The 16550-nt window shown below is 43.4% G+C and overlaps 1 protein-coding gene and 1 pseudogene across 2 annotated transcripts; both read right to left on the minus strand.

Annotated features, from left to right (window-relative positions):
* Positions 1–4114: 4114 nt before the first annotated feature.
* Positions 4115–9963, minus strand: LOC118993532 (apoptosis inhibitor 5-like; annotated as a pseudogene).
* Positions 9964–12425: 2462 nt separating this feature from the next.
* Positions 12426–16550, minus strand: RPUSD2 (RNA pseudouridine synthase domain containing 2). Of its 2 annotated transcripts, none has more exons than XM_037056063.1 (3): positions 15842–16550; positions 14308–14604; positions 12426–13644 (listed from the first exon to the last, which is right to left on the minus strand). In XM_037056063.1, exons 1-3 carry the CDS (start codon positions 16466–16468, stop codon positions 12910–12912), a joined length of 1659 nt encoding a protein of 552 aa, XP_036911958.1. In that variant the 5' UTR covers positions 16469–16550; the 3' UTR covers positions 12426–12909. The 2 variants fall into 2 exon arrangements, with proteins under 2 accessions (XP_036911958.1, XP_036911959.1); XM_037056064.1 differs by having other exon boundaries at positions 14308–14677; positions 15842–16173.

The raw sequence follows: 16550 nt of genomic DNA on the forward strand, positions 1-16550 counted from the left end.
TGTACTTAATGTATCACCCAAGACAACTCTTCTTCTTCCAGTGTCCCCCAGAGATGCCTAAAGGCTGGACACCCCTGAATTACACATTTCCTTCTCATCATTTTGAGGAGGAGCAATGCACCACATTTTAAGTTTCAAAATAAGTTTTTGTTTGAAATCTCCAGAATGAAGTGAGTCTGGGTTGAACCCAACCCCAATAGGGTGAAGCTGATGGATGAAGGCAAGACCTGGGGCTATAACCTGATGATTCAATCAAGTTAGAAACAGAAGCAACGATTCCTTTTTTGACTGTGATACTATGGAGTAGTAAGTGTGGTTTGTTTATCCTCACCTGAAGACATTCTTATTGATTTTAGAGGGGGGGAGAGATAGAGAGAAACATCGATGTGAGAGAGAAACATTGATGATCAATTGTCTCTCAAATTCGCTCCTATAGGGACCAAAGCCACAACCTAGGTTTGTGCCCTGACTGGGAATCAAACCTGCAACCTACCCTTCAGTTTAAGAACAAGGGTCCAACCAACTGATCTACACCAGCCAAAATCACCAGCCAGTGATTTTTCTTTGGGCCAAATAAAAAGTCCTTGACTCTAAGTACTTTTTTCCTCCTATGCCTCTCTCAAAGATTATTATCTGAACATTTTGGTTTTTTAAAATATTTTAATTTATTGATTTTAGAGAGAGGAGAAGGGAGAGAGAGAGTGAGAGACAGAGAGAAACACTGATTTGTTGTTCCACTTACTGGTACTTTCATTGGTTGATTCTTGTATGTGCCCTGACTAGGGATTGAACCCACAATCTTGGTATATCAAGACAATGCTGTAACCAACTGAGCAAATCAGCCAGAGTCTGAACATTTTGATTTATATTTATCAATTCTAGATCAAATTTCTTCAGTAAATGCTTAGGTGTTACTGATGGAAAAATGAAGGCTGCATTTGTTATGAACTATGACAGCATACCAAGTGATAAAAACAGACCATTAGAAGAGCCTAAGTCATCTCAATGATCAACTTTCTATTTTAGCTAATGTAACTCTAGATTTAAAATTCTGATTTTTAAAATCTTGACACAGAGCCCTGGTTAGTGTGGCTCAGTGGACTGAGTACTGGCCTGTGAACCAAAGGCTCACGGGTTTGATTCCCAGTCAGGGCACATGCCTGGGTTGCAGACCTGGTCGCCAGCGGAGGGTACATGAGAGGCAACCACACATTGATGTTTCTGTCCCTCTCTTTCTCCCTCCCTGCCCCTCTCTCTAAAAATAAACAAATAAAAAATTTTTAAAAAATCTTGACTGACGCAAAAATTTGGCCCCTGAAGAGGGTTTTTCCCTATAGCTTTTGAAAAATGGAACTAGCTCCTTGACAGTGGTTTCTGTGTCCTCACCGAAAGGATCAGTCCCAACCAGCTAACTCTCCCTTCAGTGACTGTCAGTAACTATTCTTTGGTATAACCTAGCAAGTAACAGAGGCAGCCTTTATTTTAGCTCACGACACAGGACTTAAAAAAATTTGGGGGGGGTGGGTGCTGAAGCAACAGAAATGGTCCCACAGTTCTCGTGACTAGAAGTGTGAGCTTGAGGTGAGCAGGGAGGCTACGTCTGGGAAAGAAAATGACCCCTTCGCCCTGGGCTCCAGGGGTGCTTTAGGGTTGGATTGTTGCCACCGCTCCCTAGTCATGCTGACCGAAGTCTTTTGCTCACTTGTGTCATTCTGGTCTTTAAAAAATATTTTCCCCATGACCACGTGCAGTAATTCTAACAAAAGGGTTTGCTTTTTCCCTGATATAAGCAGCAATGAAGTCACCTGCATTGAAATAACAAACTATTCCTCCAAAAATATGTCAAACTACTAGAAAATGTCATTTAGACATTGGAGTTGAATAGCAAACTTGGGGAGGGAAGATTAACTGTGGAACAAAAACATATGAAACAGTCAGATGCGGAGCAAAGAGCCGCTCCTACTAAAAATGCCAGTGACATTTAACATCCCACAAACACCCATCTGTTGTTTTAGCCTGAAGATTCTATGGGTTAACTTACATGATAATTCTTATTAATAACCTGAGAAGTTAACATTTTCAAAGTGACAAAGCAAACTGATAGAGCATCCCTAATTATTGGTACACTGTGTTATCAAGTCACTTTCCTGGGTTGCCCTGGTTATTAAATCCCCAAATTTTAAATTATTCTATATCATTCTGTAGAAAACTACATGTAAATCTGGTTCAATATTTTGGCTGTATTTCTCCAACAGGGATTTCCAAATCTATATTTGCAAATATAGCTTTTGGTTTAGCTTTATAATAATCATGTAAGCACAACTGACTCAAAATTCCTTCCTGGAAAAAATGGACGTGCCTTTTGACCCAGCAATTCCACTGTTAGGAGTATATCCTAAGAATCCTGAAGCACCAATCCAAAAGAACCTATGCACCCCGATGTTCACAGCAGCACAATTTACGATAGCCAAGAGTTGGAAGCAACCTAGATGCCCATCGGTAAGTGACTGGATCAAAAAACTATGGTACATTTACACAATGGAATTCTATGCTGCAGAAAGGAAGAAGGAGCTCCTACCCTTTGCAACATCATGGATAGAACTGGAAAGCATTATGCTGAGCAAAATAAGCCAGGCGGTGAAAGACAAATACCATATGATATCACTGTTAACAGGAATCTAAACAACAAAACAAACAAGCAAGCAAAATGTGACCAAAGATACTGAAATACAGAATGTGCTGACAGGGTCCAGAGGGGAGAGGGGAGAGAATCACAGGGGAAAAGGGGAAGGACTCACATGAACAAGTATAAAGGACACATGGACAATAACTAAGGTGGGGGGCGGAAATGGGAGGGAGGTGGGGAGCATGGAGGGTGGGGCAGGGCTGGAAATACAAGACAGAAAACTGTACTTGAACAAGAATTAAATTTTTTAAAAAATTCCTTCCTGGGAGGAAAACCTAGATAACAAGTTAATAATGGATTCAGCCTCAAAAGGATAATCACCACGCCAAAGACTACACATTCCTGAAATTTCAAAAAATGATTTATGTTGTATAGTCAAGTTTCATGGTATGCATGAATACATACACATATATACACATATGTACATTATATATTCACATTTTCATTCATCTAGTAAGATCCCATATTCAAAAGTTTTATATCATGCCCTGGACAGCATGACTCAGTTGGTTGGGCACCGTCTGGCAAGGCAAAAGGACACCAGTTCAATTCCCTGTCAAGGTACAAGCCTGGGTTGTGAGCCAGGTCCCCGGTTGGGGCGAAGCAGACAATCAGTGTTTTTCTCTCACATGGATGTTTCTCTCTTTCTCTTTCTCCCTCCTGTCCCCTCTCTCTAAAAATAAGTAAAATCTTTTTAAAAAAAGTTCATTGAACAACAATTAAATTAAAAAATTAGTTCATATCACAACATATGGAGAAGAGGTAAGTAAGCAGTGCAAAGCAATTTACTTTCGCCTAGAAAAGTAATGTCATTTCTACATTTTAAGAAAGCCAATAATTTGCTCTTGTGACACTAGGTAGGAATGCTGAACTACTGCCTAGCAGCTTTATTTAAAAATAAAGAACAGCCCTGGCTGGTGTGGCTCAGTGGATTGAGTGCTGGCCTGTAAATCCTAGGGTTGCTGGTTCAATTTCCAGTCAGGGCACATGCCTGGGTTGCAGGCCAGGTCGCCAGTAGGGGGTGTGCAAGAGGCAACCACACATTGATGTTTCTCTCCCTCTCTTTCTCCCTCCCTTCCCCTCTCTAAAAATAAATCAAATATTTAGAAAAAATAATAAAGAACATAAAATGTTTAGATTGACCATTACTCTTCTCCATATATTGGGGAGATGGTAGAGGCAGAAAGAGGGGAGAGAGAAATCAGTAACTTTTCAAAACTGATGATCTTTACCAGTTATCAGAACTGGACTGAATTGCATTACATTTTAGACTTGAATAGCTCTCAATAACAAATCATGAAGGTGCTTAAAAGTAAAAAACTCACAATATGAAGCCTGAATAATGACATTGTGAAAACAAGTCAAGACTGTGCACAAAGTATCCAAGAATATCGCTGTGGTTTTACCTTGGACCTACAACCATGGTCTGTTCCAAAAGTAGATCATACATACAAGGTATAAAGAACATTGAATTTTTAGCTAAAGGTAGCAGTTCTTTTAAAGGGACATCCCCAGCAATCCAATGACTAGTAGAATGCAAGTATATTAAGTGCATGACAATGCTGAAGAATATGATGTCTTATTCAGTAGAGTTGTCCCCAACTACGAGACTATAATTTCCTCGTGATCCCCAACCTCAGCCACCTCCACATCCCCTGAAGGCTCCTTTCTGTTTATAATTAAAGTTGCCCAAATTGCTGCTATATTTCCCTCCAGGAGGATTATAAATCTGCCTGACATCCTTTTTGGTCCTGCTGGAAATTTCTTGGTAGTAAACCCAAAAGTTGTGTCTTCATCAAATTTCTTTTGACTGATTTCAACCTTCTGTATATTTCCAGGATAATGGTATTGTGCTCTTATAGAAGGAGGAATGTGGAAGAGATCCTTGATTAAAACATTGGCATGATTTGTTATTTTTAATGCAATAACTTTCATCTTGTTCTCTTCTGTTTATAAGGCCTTGCCTGTTTTACCCTGGAGAGCCAAGTGAAGTTGTCTGACATAGAACTTCAGACCTTGTGCAAAGTACTGTAGCCTAACTTTAAAATCTTTGAGGCCCTGGCTGGCGTAGCTCAATGGATTGAGCGCGAGCCTGCGAACCAGAGGATCGCGGTCCGATTCCCAGTCAGGCACATGCCTGGGTTGCAGGCCGGTTCCTTGCAAGCTAACTACCAGCAGGAGACGCACAAAAGGCAACCATACATTGATGTTTCTCTCCCTCTCTCCTTCCCCTCTAAAAATAAATAAATAAATAAAATATTTTAAAAAATAAAATAAAAAAAAAATAAAATCTTTGAGCTCTTCTGCATTCAGTTTGACTGTTAAGAAATCTGGAAGTTTTCAGCCCAACTGGTAGAAGCTGTACAAGGAACATTCCACATAACTGAATTGCAGCTTGGGTTCTTCATTACCAGGATTCCCCATTTTCTGCTTCTTCTGGAGGGAGAGGCATATACTCCAATAATTTATTTTGATTCCTTAAAGTTCTTTCTAGCTTTTCCATGTCACCACAAAATGAACTCATCTCCAACAGTTTCAATCCCTCCAAGTATGTATCGGGACTTCCCACTGAAATAGTCAAAGAGCGGAGGTTAGAGCGAACCTGCTCACAGAAATAAGCCACAGCCCTTGTAGAATGCACACTTTTAGAGAAGAGGGGCACCACCTGCACTGTAAGAGCCTGGCCACACGTTTGGGATCTGATGGGTTGAACATTTGTTCCAGGTCAGCCTGGTTAGCTACCAAGTCTACAAGTTGCTGTCTTCCTTTCACTGTCTAAAAATGTTTTAACCCAGGATAGTTTGTTCATGAATAGGACAAATTCTTCCCCAGTCACATCTTCTAGGACCTGTTTGGATTCAGTTAGTATAAGTTTCTTTACTTCCTTTGTTAAGACTTCATCTGGTTTGGGGCGGTGCAAATGGGGTGGTGGTCATGGTGGGGTGAAAATGGAGACAAATGTACTTGAACAACAATAAAACAAAACAAAACAAAGTCTTCCATAATGCTTAAACAAAGTAGGCATGTGAAATTTATAGAAAAAATAAATTTAAGTATTAGTCTAAAAAAAGACATCATCTGGTAAAGTCTTAAGTTTTGTGGAAGGAATTATGATTACTCATTTTCTAACAGTGTCCTCTCCTTGAAGGATTTGGATGAATAAGCCACCTAAAGTCCCTTTTGCATCCATTTAAATAAAGCTAACAGGGCATTTGTTCGCTACGTGAAATTCTTCAGTCATCTGCTTGCAAAAGTTGGGTTAGAGTATTGACCACTGGGGAAGAACTTTCCCCAGTGGCAAATTGAGGAAACTCTTTAATTGCTTGCTAGTGAACTGATACATCTTGATCCTCACAGATAACTAACTGTGCATTGATAACAGAAGCAGCCAATTCTGGAAAATGTTTAAAGAATTTTGATATAAACTGAGCAACTAATCTTTTGCCTTGGCACCACCTTTCACACCATCCAGTCCTCAGAATGGTGAGCGACAGGCCCAGGGCTCCCTCCTGTTGTCATTGTAGCCCTCACTGGTACCTGTGTTGCTTCTGAAGTTTCTGAAGCCCCTGAGCCACACTTATGCTTCCAGTTGCTGCTGCCAGTCACATTACTAGGTAATTCTTAGTTGTTCTGATATAGTTACTAACTGATCAAATTGCCATTTTTAAAAACATGAACAATCTTCAAATGAAAAGAAGAGAGTACACAAACAATTTAGAGGGGAAGTAAAATTATCTCTACCTGCAGATGACAGGAAAAAGTACAGGTGCTTTAAGAATACACACACACACACACACACACACACACACACAGTATTAAGCTAACAGATTCAGCAAAGTTGCAGGATACAAAATCAACACAAAAATCAGTTGTAATTCTATACAGTAGCAATGAATGATTCAAACAAAATTAAGAAAACAATTCCATTCAAAATAATGTCCAAAAGAATAAAATACTTAGTATTAAAATTTAACCAAGGAGGTATAAGGCATGTACGCTAAAAATGACTAAACAGTGCCAGAAGAAAATGGGACATCAAACTCAAAAACCTCTGTGTATCAAAGTGTTACAGAACAGACCAGGAGGTCACGATATACTATTACCTAAAGGACCCCCCACTAGATTATGTCCGCCACCAGATAGGAAAGACATCTCTCAATGCCAGAGATTTGTGAAAAGGAAAGGAAATGTTTGTGTAATACTATACAGACTTAAAGTAGTGACCTAACGTCTTCATTAAGGTATCGAAGTCCTTTTTGGATACCCACAGATGCCCACAGTGCTTTCTTCTCCCCCTGCCCCTAATTCAGGGTATCGTAACTCAGGAAAAGAAGCAAACGTCTGGGATCCAGGCTCCTGACATTGTCAGCTGTGTCCCTGTCCAGGCAGGATCTCTAATTAATCTAAATCCATGTGGCACCTTCTCATGGGCTACTGGCAAGAGTTCTTTCACCCTTCTTCCAGACAAAGCCTCTCCTGCTTCCCAGGCCACATGGCCAAAGGGAGCACCTCAAAGCCTCAAGGTCTTCTTCTACCAAAGCTGCAGGGGTCCCCACTCTGGCCAAAACCGCATGGTTCTTCTTGGCAAAGCTGTGGGGAGGGGGGGTCGCCTCTCTGCTAAAGCCACATGGTGATTCTCTCCACCTCAGCTGCAGGAGTCCCCACTCTGGCCAAAAGCACGTGGCTCTCTCTCTTCACTGCCACAATCATGTGGTCCTCTCTCCCACCAAAGCTGAGGTGGCTCTCTCCTCAATGGCTGCCACATGAGGGTTTTAAATCCTCACAACAATCCTCCTCTGCAGCCCCATTTACAACTCCTCCCACAATCGGCTACACTTGCCAGCACTCCTGTATCCTTCTAGCTTTACTGGGCTGCCACAGTGGGTCTGGGCAGGCGTGGCCCTACGGCGTGGAGCCAATCTTCTCCAAGCTCTCACACAGGTGCCTTAATCTGGGGGACCTGCCCCCAGTTTCATCTTACAGGGGACGTCCCTTTCCATCCCCCTGGCTAAGAGCATGGCCACAGCTATTTAACATATCTATGCAACTAGTAAAAGGTTATAGATAATGTTACATGGCTATGCCAGAGGTTAGCTGCAAAGTTGTTGCTGTACAAAACAGCTCTCTATGGCCCTGCTTCATTTGTCCCTTTCCACCAACTCACACGTGTGTGTGTGTGTGGGGGGGGTGGGGTGGTGAGGACATCTTATATATCTTTCTAATATTTCCTGGACACCTTGAGTTCTGGACCCCATTCCAAACCCCTATTTGGGGCCCCCCTCTTGGCTGCACCCTGTTACAAAAGGACAATCACTAGACAGAACAAAAAGAACCTGTAGAATGGGAGAAAATATTTGCAAATCATACATCTGTAAGGTTAACATCCAGAACACGTAGAGAACACTTACAGAACTCAACAAAAACAACCCTCTAAAAAGTACACAGGCTTGAATAGACATTTCTCTAAGTGATATACAAATGGCCAAGAAGCCAATGAAAAGATGCTCTATATCACTAATTACCAGGGAAATGCAAATCAGAACTACAATGAGGTTATCACCTTACACCCATTAGGATGGCTACTGCAAAAAATCCCAGAAAATAGTAAGTGTTGGTGAGGATATGGAAAAATTGGAACCCTTGTTCACTGTCAATAGGATTGTAAAATGATGCAGATGCTATAGAAAACAGTATGGAGATTCCTCAAAAAATTACGAGTAGAATTTACTCTATAATCCAGCAATCCCATTTCTGGATGTACACTCGAAAGAACTGCAAGTGGGATATTTAAGAGGCATCTGCCCAACATTGTTCAAAGCAGCATCATTCACAACAGCCAAAAGGTAGCAGCAGCCTGTGTCCACAGTGAATGAGGGGTGACAAAATGTGATAAACACACACAGCGGAGTATTTATTGCTCAGCCTTCTAAAAGAAGGAATCCTGTCACATTACAACCTGGATGTACCTTGAGGACATGCTGCTAAATGAAATAATCCAATCACAAAGATGAAAGTGCATGGGCTCACTTATACGAGGTATCTAAAGTAATCAAACTCAGCCCTGGTGTAGCTCAGTGGATTGAGCGCGGACCTGCGAACCACACGATCGCGGTTCAATTCCCAGTCAGGGCACATGCCTGGGTTGCAGGCCAGTTCCCAGCAGGGGACTCACAAGAGGCAACCATACATTGATATTTCTCTCCTTCTCTCCTTCCCTTCCTCTCTAAATATAAATAAATAAAATATTTTAAAAATAAAGTAATCAAATTCACAGAAACAGACAGTAGAATGGTGGTTACCAGGGCCTTGGGGTGGGAAAGAGGAGGGTAGAGTTTCAGTCAGGCAAGAAGCAAAACTCTGGGGATCGGTTTCACAACAATGCGAACATACTTAACACTACTAAACTGTACACTTAAAAGTCCAAAGTGGAAGATTTGTTATGTGTTTTTTACCATAATACGAATTAAATTTTAAAAATCCTATCACCCTCGTTTGCAGGAATGAAATCACAGCTGTGTGGCAGTGGTGGCGGAGAGACACAGAGATCAACGGGAAAGAATCAAGAGTCCAGAAATAAACCTATGCATCTGTGGTCGATTGATTTTCTACAGGGTGCAAAGATCATTCAAGGGGGAAAGAACAGTCTCTTCAACAAATGGTGCAAGTGGGGTCGTGCTGCCCTCTAGGCAAAATTCCAGAGGCAACGGTTTGGTGATAAAGGAAAGGAAGGGGTCTTTATTCAAAAGCTTCACAATTTTGGAGTAACCGCTTTGCACATGCCTTAATTGGTAGATTTAAACCTATCAATTAAGGCTAAGCTCTTCAATTCTTCAGTTATAATCACTTACACCCATTAATTAAAGCTAAACTCTTTAACACCTGCTTTCTCCTAGCATTCCCCTGGTTAGGTTTAATTATCTTATTTTCATAGGATTAGTTTACAAACTAGAACAACATAAGATACAAAAACTATACAATTTGGGGAGAACGGCAGGTTTTTGCCTCGAGCTTGTCCCCTCTGATACACAGGCAGAATAACCCTGCCACCCTCTGCCAGGCCAGCCTGATCCCAGGCTGCATCCGGAGTTCCTTCCCATCCAAAATACCTCCTGCTGGGAAACACAGGCAGCTGCAGGATGGTCATCCAGGCATCTTTGAGGAGTAAGTGAGAGCCAGAGAGCCCGAGAGCCCTTCTTTAATTTCAAATCTAGCCCATCATTCCATTCCTTCTGGAGGCATTCAGCTTCTCAGCCAAGCCCACCTAGTCTGTTTACCATCGCCTCAGGCAACCTTCTCTTATGCCCCCAAATCCCCCCCCCACTGATCTGATCAGCTATCTCTGTATCACTAGGCAAAGTGGATATCCACAAGTAACGGAAAGAAGTTGGACTCCTATCCCACGCCATATAAAAAAATCAACTCAATGGATCAAACACCTAAATATAAGAGCTAAACTATAAAACCTTTAAAAGAAAATAGAGGTAAATATTCATGACCTTAGATTTGCCAATGGATTTTCAGATAATTACATCAAAAGCACTAAAAATGGAAAAAAAAGTTGGACTGCATCAAAACTAAACTTGCCAAAGGCCCAGGCAACAAAAGCAAAAATAGACAAGTGAGACTACATCAACCTAAAAGGCCGGACAGCAAAAGGAAGCAATTAACAGAGTGAAAGGCAACTTACGGAAGAAAATATCTGCACACCATCTTTCTGTGAAGGGGTTACTATTAAAAAATATAAGAAACTTCCTCAATTCCATAGCAAAACCCCCTCCAGCCACAAATAAGCCAATTAAAAAATGGGCAAAGGATTTGAACAGATGTGTCTCCAAACACATACAAACTAGGCTCAGAGAACTTCCAGGCTGGTGAGCAAGAACGCATCCACGTGCCCAGGTGGTGGCATATCCTGAGATCTACGGGATCAGAAGCACCTGTGCTCAACACCCTTCCAAACCTTGCCTTATTTCTCTTGATCTGGCCATTCATTTGTATCCTTTAATATCCTTTGTAATAATCAGCAATCTACCAAGTAAACCACTTCCGAGTTCTGTGAGCCATTCCAGTAAATGATTAAATCAGAGAGGGTTGTGGGAACCTCTGACTTATGGTTGGTCAGAAGCACACAGGTGACAACCTGAACTTGAGACTGGCAATGTGGGACTAAGCCCTGAATTTCTGGGATCTGACCCTCTCTCCAGGTAGATAGTGTCAGAATTGGGCTCAACTGCAGGACACCTCCTTGCTGGTCTAGGATCATTCCTTGGTGTGGGGAAACCCCCACACATTCGAAGTATAGAGTATTCTGTAAGTAGTGAGTAAAGGAAAATGAGATTTTTTTTCCAGGTCTCTATCAAAGTCAAGCACATGGAGAGCAGAATGATGTCACGGCTTGGGAGCAGGGGAAAATGGGGAATTACTATTCAACAGGTATGAGGTTTCAGTTATACAAGATGATTAAGTTCCAAAGATCTGCTGTTCAATACTGTTTACAGTTAACAACAGGTATTGTGCTCATAAAAATTTGTTAAGGGGTAGATCTCATGTTAAGTGTTCTTACCACAACAAAAAAATAAATAAAACTTTTGTGAATAAAAGGACACAGACAGAATGTACAGACAACCTACAAAATGGAAGACAATACGTGCAAATTATTTATCTGATAATGGTCTTATATCTAAAACATGTATGGATATCTTATAACTCAACAACAAAAAAGGCAAACAACCCAACTCAAAGATAGTCAAAAGACCTGAATAGACATTTCTCCAAATACATAAAAATGGCCAACACACACATGCACAGATGCCAGCCACCAATAACCAACAGGGAGATGCAAATCAAAACCGTGCCATACATAGCACTCCACTCCCACTAGGCTAACTATAACCAGAATAACAGAAAATAAGTATTGGTGAGGATGTGGAGAAATTGTAAACATGGCATGTTGTCCCTGGGAATGTAAAATTGATAGGGGAACTCAAAGAGTTAAAAGATTTTAGTTTCAGTCAATGTTGATAGGCTTAAGGGATTAATGCCTGTGGAAAGCTGTCATTCCAGGAACTGGAATGCAGGACCTACAGGACTCCAGGCCTGCAAGCTACTCAACCCTTGTGCCCCAGGGGCCCTGCAAGCTGTGTAAGTGAGCACTGGTGTTCCCAGGAGGGAACCTCTGTGTGGCAGACAAAGAACTGTTGATCAACAGATAAAAGAAATACTAGGAAGGTTGCGGCCAGACTGCAACTCTTACCTGATTAACCTTTTTTCAAATCCCTTACCTAACTTTTTCTTCTTCCTATAAAAAGGTGGGCTTGAGATGAGGTGTTAAGACTTTTTTGAGGGCACACAACCCACTATCTTCTCAGACTGCCGGCATCTAAATAAAGTGCCCATAAAAATTCAGTCCTTGTCCCTACTTACTGGTTGTGGTGGTGACAGGTAGCACGAATGAATGCCGGCTTATCCGGTTTCAAAATGGCTCAGCCACTGTGGAAAAGTTTCATGACTCCTCAAAAATTTAAACACAGAATCACCATATGATTCAGCAATTTTACTCTTTCATACAAAGAACTGAAAATACAAACAAAAATTTGTACACAAAAACATGGCCAGTATAATATACCCATACAATGGAATATTATTCAGCCATAAAAAGGACAGAGGTACTGATGTATGCTATAAATTGGTTAAGCCTTGAAACATTATGCTAAGCAAAAGACGACAGACACCAAAGAATTCTCTTATATGATCCATTTATATGAAAAGTCCAGAATAGGCAAATCCATTGAGACAAAAAGTATATTAATGGTTACCAGTGACTGGGATAAGGGGAAATGGAGAATAATTGTTTATTGGGTCTAAGTGTCCTTCTGGGTAATGAAAACATTTTGGAACTAGGAAGGAGGTAATGGTTGCACAACATTGTGAATGTGCTAAATGCCGCTAAACAGTATACCTTAATATGGTTAAGTGTATGTTATGTAAATTAATCTCAATTTAAAAAAAAAGCTGTAGGAAAACCAGACACCAGAGGTATAAGAAAAAGGGAAATATTTACAAACCAAAAAGCCCCCAAACTGAAGGAGGTAACAAGTATGAGCAGTCCCTTTAAGAATCCAACTTCACTCCTTACAGAAAGCTTGAGTACCACTCCATGAGGTCAGTTCCTATTCCATGGCTTCTTCCAACCCAAGAAGTAATTTCTCCATTGGCCACAGGTCTCAGTTCTCTTTCCAGTCATCCTGCGCCCAGGCAGGCATTGGTGAAGAGTACTCAAATCCTGGCCCTTTATAGCACAGGGCATGCAGAAACATCACAAGGTCCTGGGGCAAGGGGTCCTGTCGCACTAGCCGGCACTCTGCACAGAGGGGGTCTATCTCTTGATTCACAACATCTTTTTCAGCTGCATTCCCTGGTGCCAGGGCTTTTGTGTCCAGATCCTGAGGGGCTGCCTCAAGTATTCCATCCATCTTTTGGGCAGATGCAACCAAGCCTTCTAGGTAGTCCTTGCCCAGCTCTGAGGAAGGAGCTGTGGAGTCTGTGAGTGCTGAGGACAGGTCACCTTCACAGAGATCTATCACATCCAGGCTCTGTTTGGCTTGGTGCTCTGCCACAAGGTCCTGTAGCAATTCCTCGTCCGTCTTGGGAATGTGGCCACCCCGGCCCCGGGAGGGGCCCCAGGCCACCGAGTTGTAGATGGGGTCATTTAGGATGGGGTGGCCCAGGAACTGGAGGTGGACTCGGATCTGGTGGGTGCGGCCTGTGAGTGGCCGACACCGCACCACACTGGAGTGGCCATTGTAGCTCAGTCTCTGAAACACTGTCTCACAGGGCTTGCCCTGGGGATCTACACGGCACACCCCTACCTTGTAAGACACTACCAAGATGGGTTCCTTGCAGGTCACTTCCTCAGCGGGGAACTCCCCCTCTACCCGGCACACGTACTCCTTCTCCAGCTACACAGGAGGGAAGAGGGAGAAAATCAGCACGAAGCCTAAACTCCTGAAGCCCCGACCCTCTGCAAGTGGTGAGGGATGCACCAGTGCCACACAGAAGAGGATGCAAACCCCAGCTCCACCATTTGCCAGTTTCGTGACTCAGAGTCCATTACTTAGTCTCTTTAAATCCATTTAACTTGTCTAGAAAAAGTGAAATTAGAAAAGCTTTTATCTCAAAGGGCTGTTATAAGCATTCAGAGAGTTAGACTCAATGTATTTGGTACCCAGTAAGCACTCAGTAAATGTAGCAATCAGATCCACAATTATAAATCTCAAGACCACAATCACTATCATTTAACCATTTTACCCAAGCCTCTTTCTTTCCACCAGGTAGGCTCTCCCCATAATCTCGAAAACTTTGCTCAGCCTGTCAGCACTTTAAAACATCAACAGAGCAAAGTACCAAGAGAGGCAGTGTATGCCATCTCTTAAAATCTCTTGACACATGAAAGATATTAATAACCTGTTTTTGGCACTTTAGCTGCTGACCTCCCTGAAGGTAGGAAACATGGCCAGATAAAATACAATGGGCTACTTCAGCTAGAACTCAGGGACATCCTTTTGATATTCAGCATTTGTGAGCCCAGGAAGAGACCTGCATGAGACAAAAGCCAGGCTCACCTGCCGGTCCCGAACCTGCTCATGTATTCTCTCCGAAACGGCTGCTGTCTTGGCAAACATGAGGACCCCTGAGGTAAGGCGGTCAAGCCGATGCAGTGGGTGTAGCTCCTTAAGTTGGTGCTCCTTGCCCAGGATGAAGATGACCGTGTTGTGTCTGAAGCGACCACAGGGGTGGACGGGAATGGAAGAAGGCTTGTCTACAACCACCACATCTTCATTCTCAGCCAGCAGGCGGACAGGCTCTGCTGTGACTGGTGGCTCATGCCTGTGCACTGTGTTCCTCAAAAAGTCATTGTCCTGCCAACAACACAGGCAATTGGTCAGCCAGGAGGCCAGCAACCTGTCATCAGTCAACTTCACACACAGCTTCCTGTTATTTATTGACACAGAAGAATGGTCACAATATGTCCTTACACAGAAAAAGCAGTATGTCTAGTGCATTCTCATTTTGTAAAAATGCAGACACACAACACAGGCAGAAGCAGGCACTGGAAAAAAGAACTAAAAGGATATACCCAAAACAGTAATGGTAGTATCTCTGCGTGGTGGGATTATGGATGGTTTTTGATTTTGTTAATTTGTATTTTCTCTACAATGTTATATTAAAAGGTAAATATTTGTCTAAAATAGAGGGAAAAATCTCCATAAACCATCACTTTTCATGACCTTCAAGAAATAACACCAAGCTTTAAGCCCAGAGATCTGAGCTCTAGACCTAGATTTCCCACAGGCTCACTGCAAGTCACCTCACTTCTCTGGGCCTGTTTCCTTGTCTGTAAAATGTGCTTTTCAAAATTGGGATCGGGGAGAGGATTCAAACCAGCGCCCATTCCCAAGTGCTGAAATCTCCTTGTCTCCTCTCACCTGGTGAGCCAGTGTTACTGACAGGGGCGTCTGGCACCTCTTAGTGAAGGAATTTTAAAGAAGGGTCAAAGCACTGGGCTAGGCAGCTCATCTTTATCCCTATGACAGTTTACCATTCTGTCATATCAGGGTCTATAGTAAACAACTGAAGCAGTTATAAGAACACAGTTCCAAAGGTTTGGAACTGATGCCTTTGCCTTACCTCCACAAGGTTTACCTTAGTTTCCTCACAGGTAAAATGAGGTGGCAATACATACCCCACAGGCTGTCGATAAAATTAAATATTAAGTACTTAAAATTCTTAACTCTGTGCCCAACACACAGTAAGGAGACATAAACGACAGACATATACTATGTGTACAGACATCCACAATGCGAAGTAGAGTGATCCATGTCAGTGCCGGTGGTACGAGGCTGCTACACGAAAGGAGCTGCACGAATTTCAACTTCTGTCCTTTGGAAACAAGGAGGCACTATTTTTGAAGCACTGAATTTTGAAGCGCTGAGGCTACTTGTGGAGATGGGGTGAGAGGAGGGGGCTGACTTTTCCAAGGGAAAGCGAGAAAGCTTCAGAATTACTCTGATTTTACTCCAGTACCTATGCCCTACTTGCTCAGAAAGAAACCCTGCCCTTTTCCTCACTCCCCGGCCGGCCCTATCGGAACTCCACCTTGAGCACAATGCTGAGGTCCTGTACTGGCTCCTCGTTGAGGTGCAGACGCCCTGCTCGGATCGCAGCTTCGTAGTAGGACATGGGCTGGGCTCGGAACTCGGTGCTGAAGACGTGCAGCAAGCTGTGGCCCACCCAACGGCCTTTGCAGTAGGTTCGGAAGTCAAAGTAGTAAGGCCGCACTTTGCGCAGGCCGCCCTCGAAGTAGTAGCTGGTCTCTGCAAAGTGCTCATCGCCGAAGCTCACCCCTGCCCGGCGCTTCTTCGGGGGCGGCACCACGCGCTCCCGGGTTGCGCCCCGCCGCTTCTTCCGCTTGCCTGGGTCCTGCGGTGCAGCCGGGGCCTGCTCCTCGCTCCCTGTGGCCGGCTGCCGGTCCTTTGGGGCCAGCTCCACTCCCCGGGCCGTCGGCAGCGGGTGCCCTGGGGGCGGCTCACCACTCGCGACGCCACCTGCGTCTCCGTTTTGCTGAGCCGGAGCCCTCAACCCGCTCGCTGCCTCCGTCTCAGTCGAGAGCGTTTCCGCCATCGGGCCCCTAGGGCCACTGCAAGTCCTGGCAAAGCTGAGGAACCGCAGGTTAAAACACTCTCGCACGCGAATCGGGAGCCATCCGTGGACACCTAGCCACATAACCACGCGGGCGCCACTCTCGGGTCGCAATCTGAGGACGTCACTCAGCACCAGCCAATCCCGAGGCCCAGTGCCGAGGTGG

This window comes from Sturnira hondurensis, unplaced genomic scaffold (genome assembly GCF_014824575.4).
Source record: "Sturnira hondurensis isolate 20B ecotype Veracruz unplaced genomic scaffold, ASM1482457v3 Scaffold0008782, whole genome shotgun sequence".
Taxonomy (NCBI): domain Eukaryota; kingdom Metazoa; phylum Chordata; class Mammalia; order Chiroptera; family Phyllostomidae; genus Sturnira; species Sturnira hondurensis.

Coding starts and splice junctions, on each gene's coding strand:
- RPUSD2 (XM_037056063.1), bottom strand. CDS start 16,468: ATGTGGCTAGGTGTCCACGGATGGCTCCCGATTCGCGTGCGAGAGTGT. Junction 14,605..15,841: donor ACCTCAGCATTGTGCTCAAG/GTGGAGTTCCGA, acceptor TGTTGTTGGCAG/GACAATGACTTTTTGAGGAA. Junction 13,645..14,307: donor AGCAGGTTCGGGACCGGCAG/GTGAGCCTGGCT, acceptor CCTCCTGTGTAG/CTGGAGAAGGAGTACGTGTG.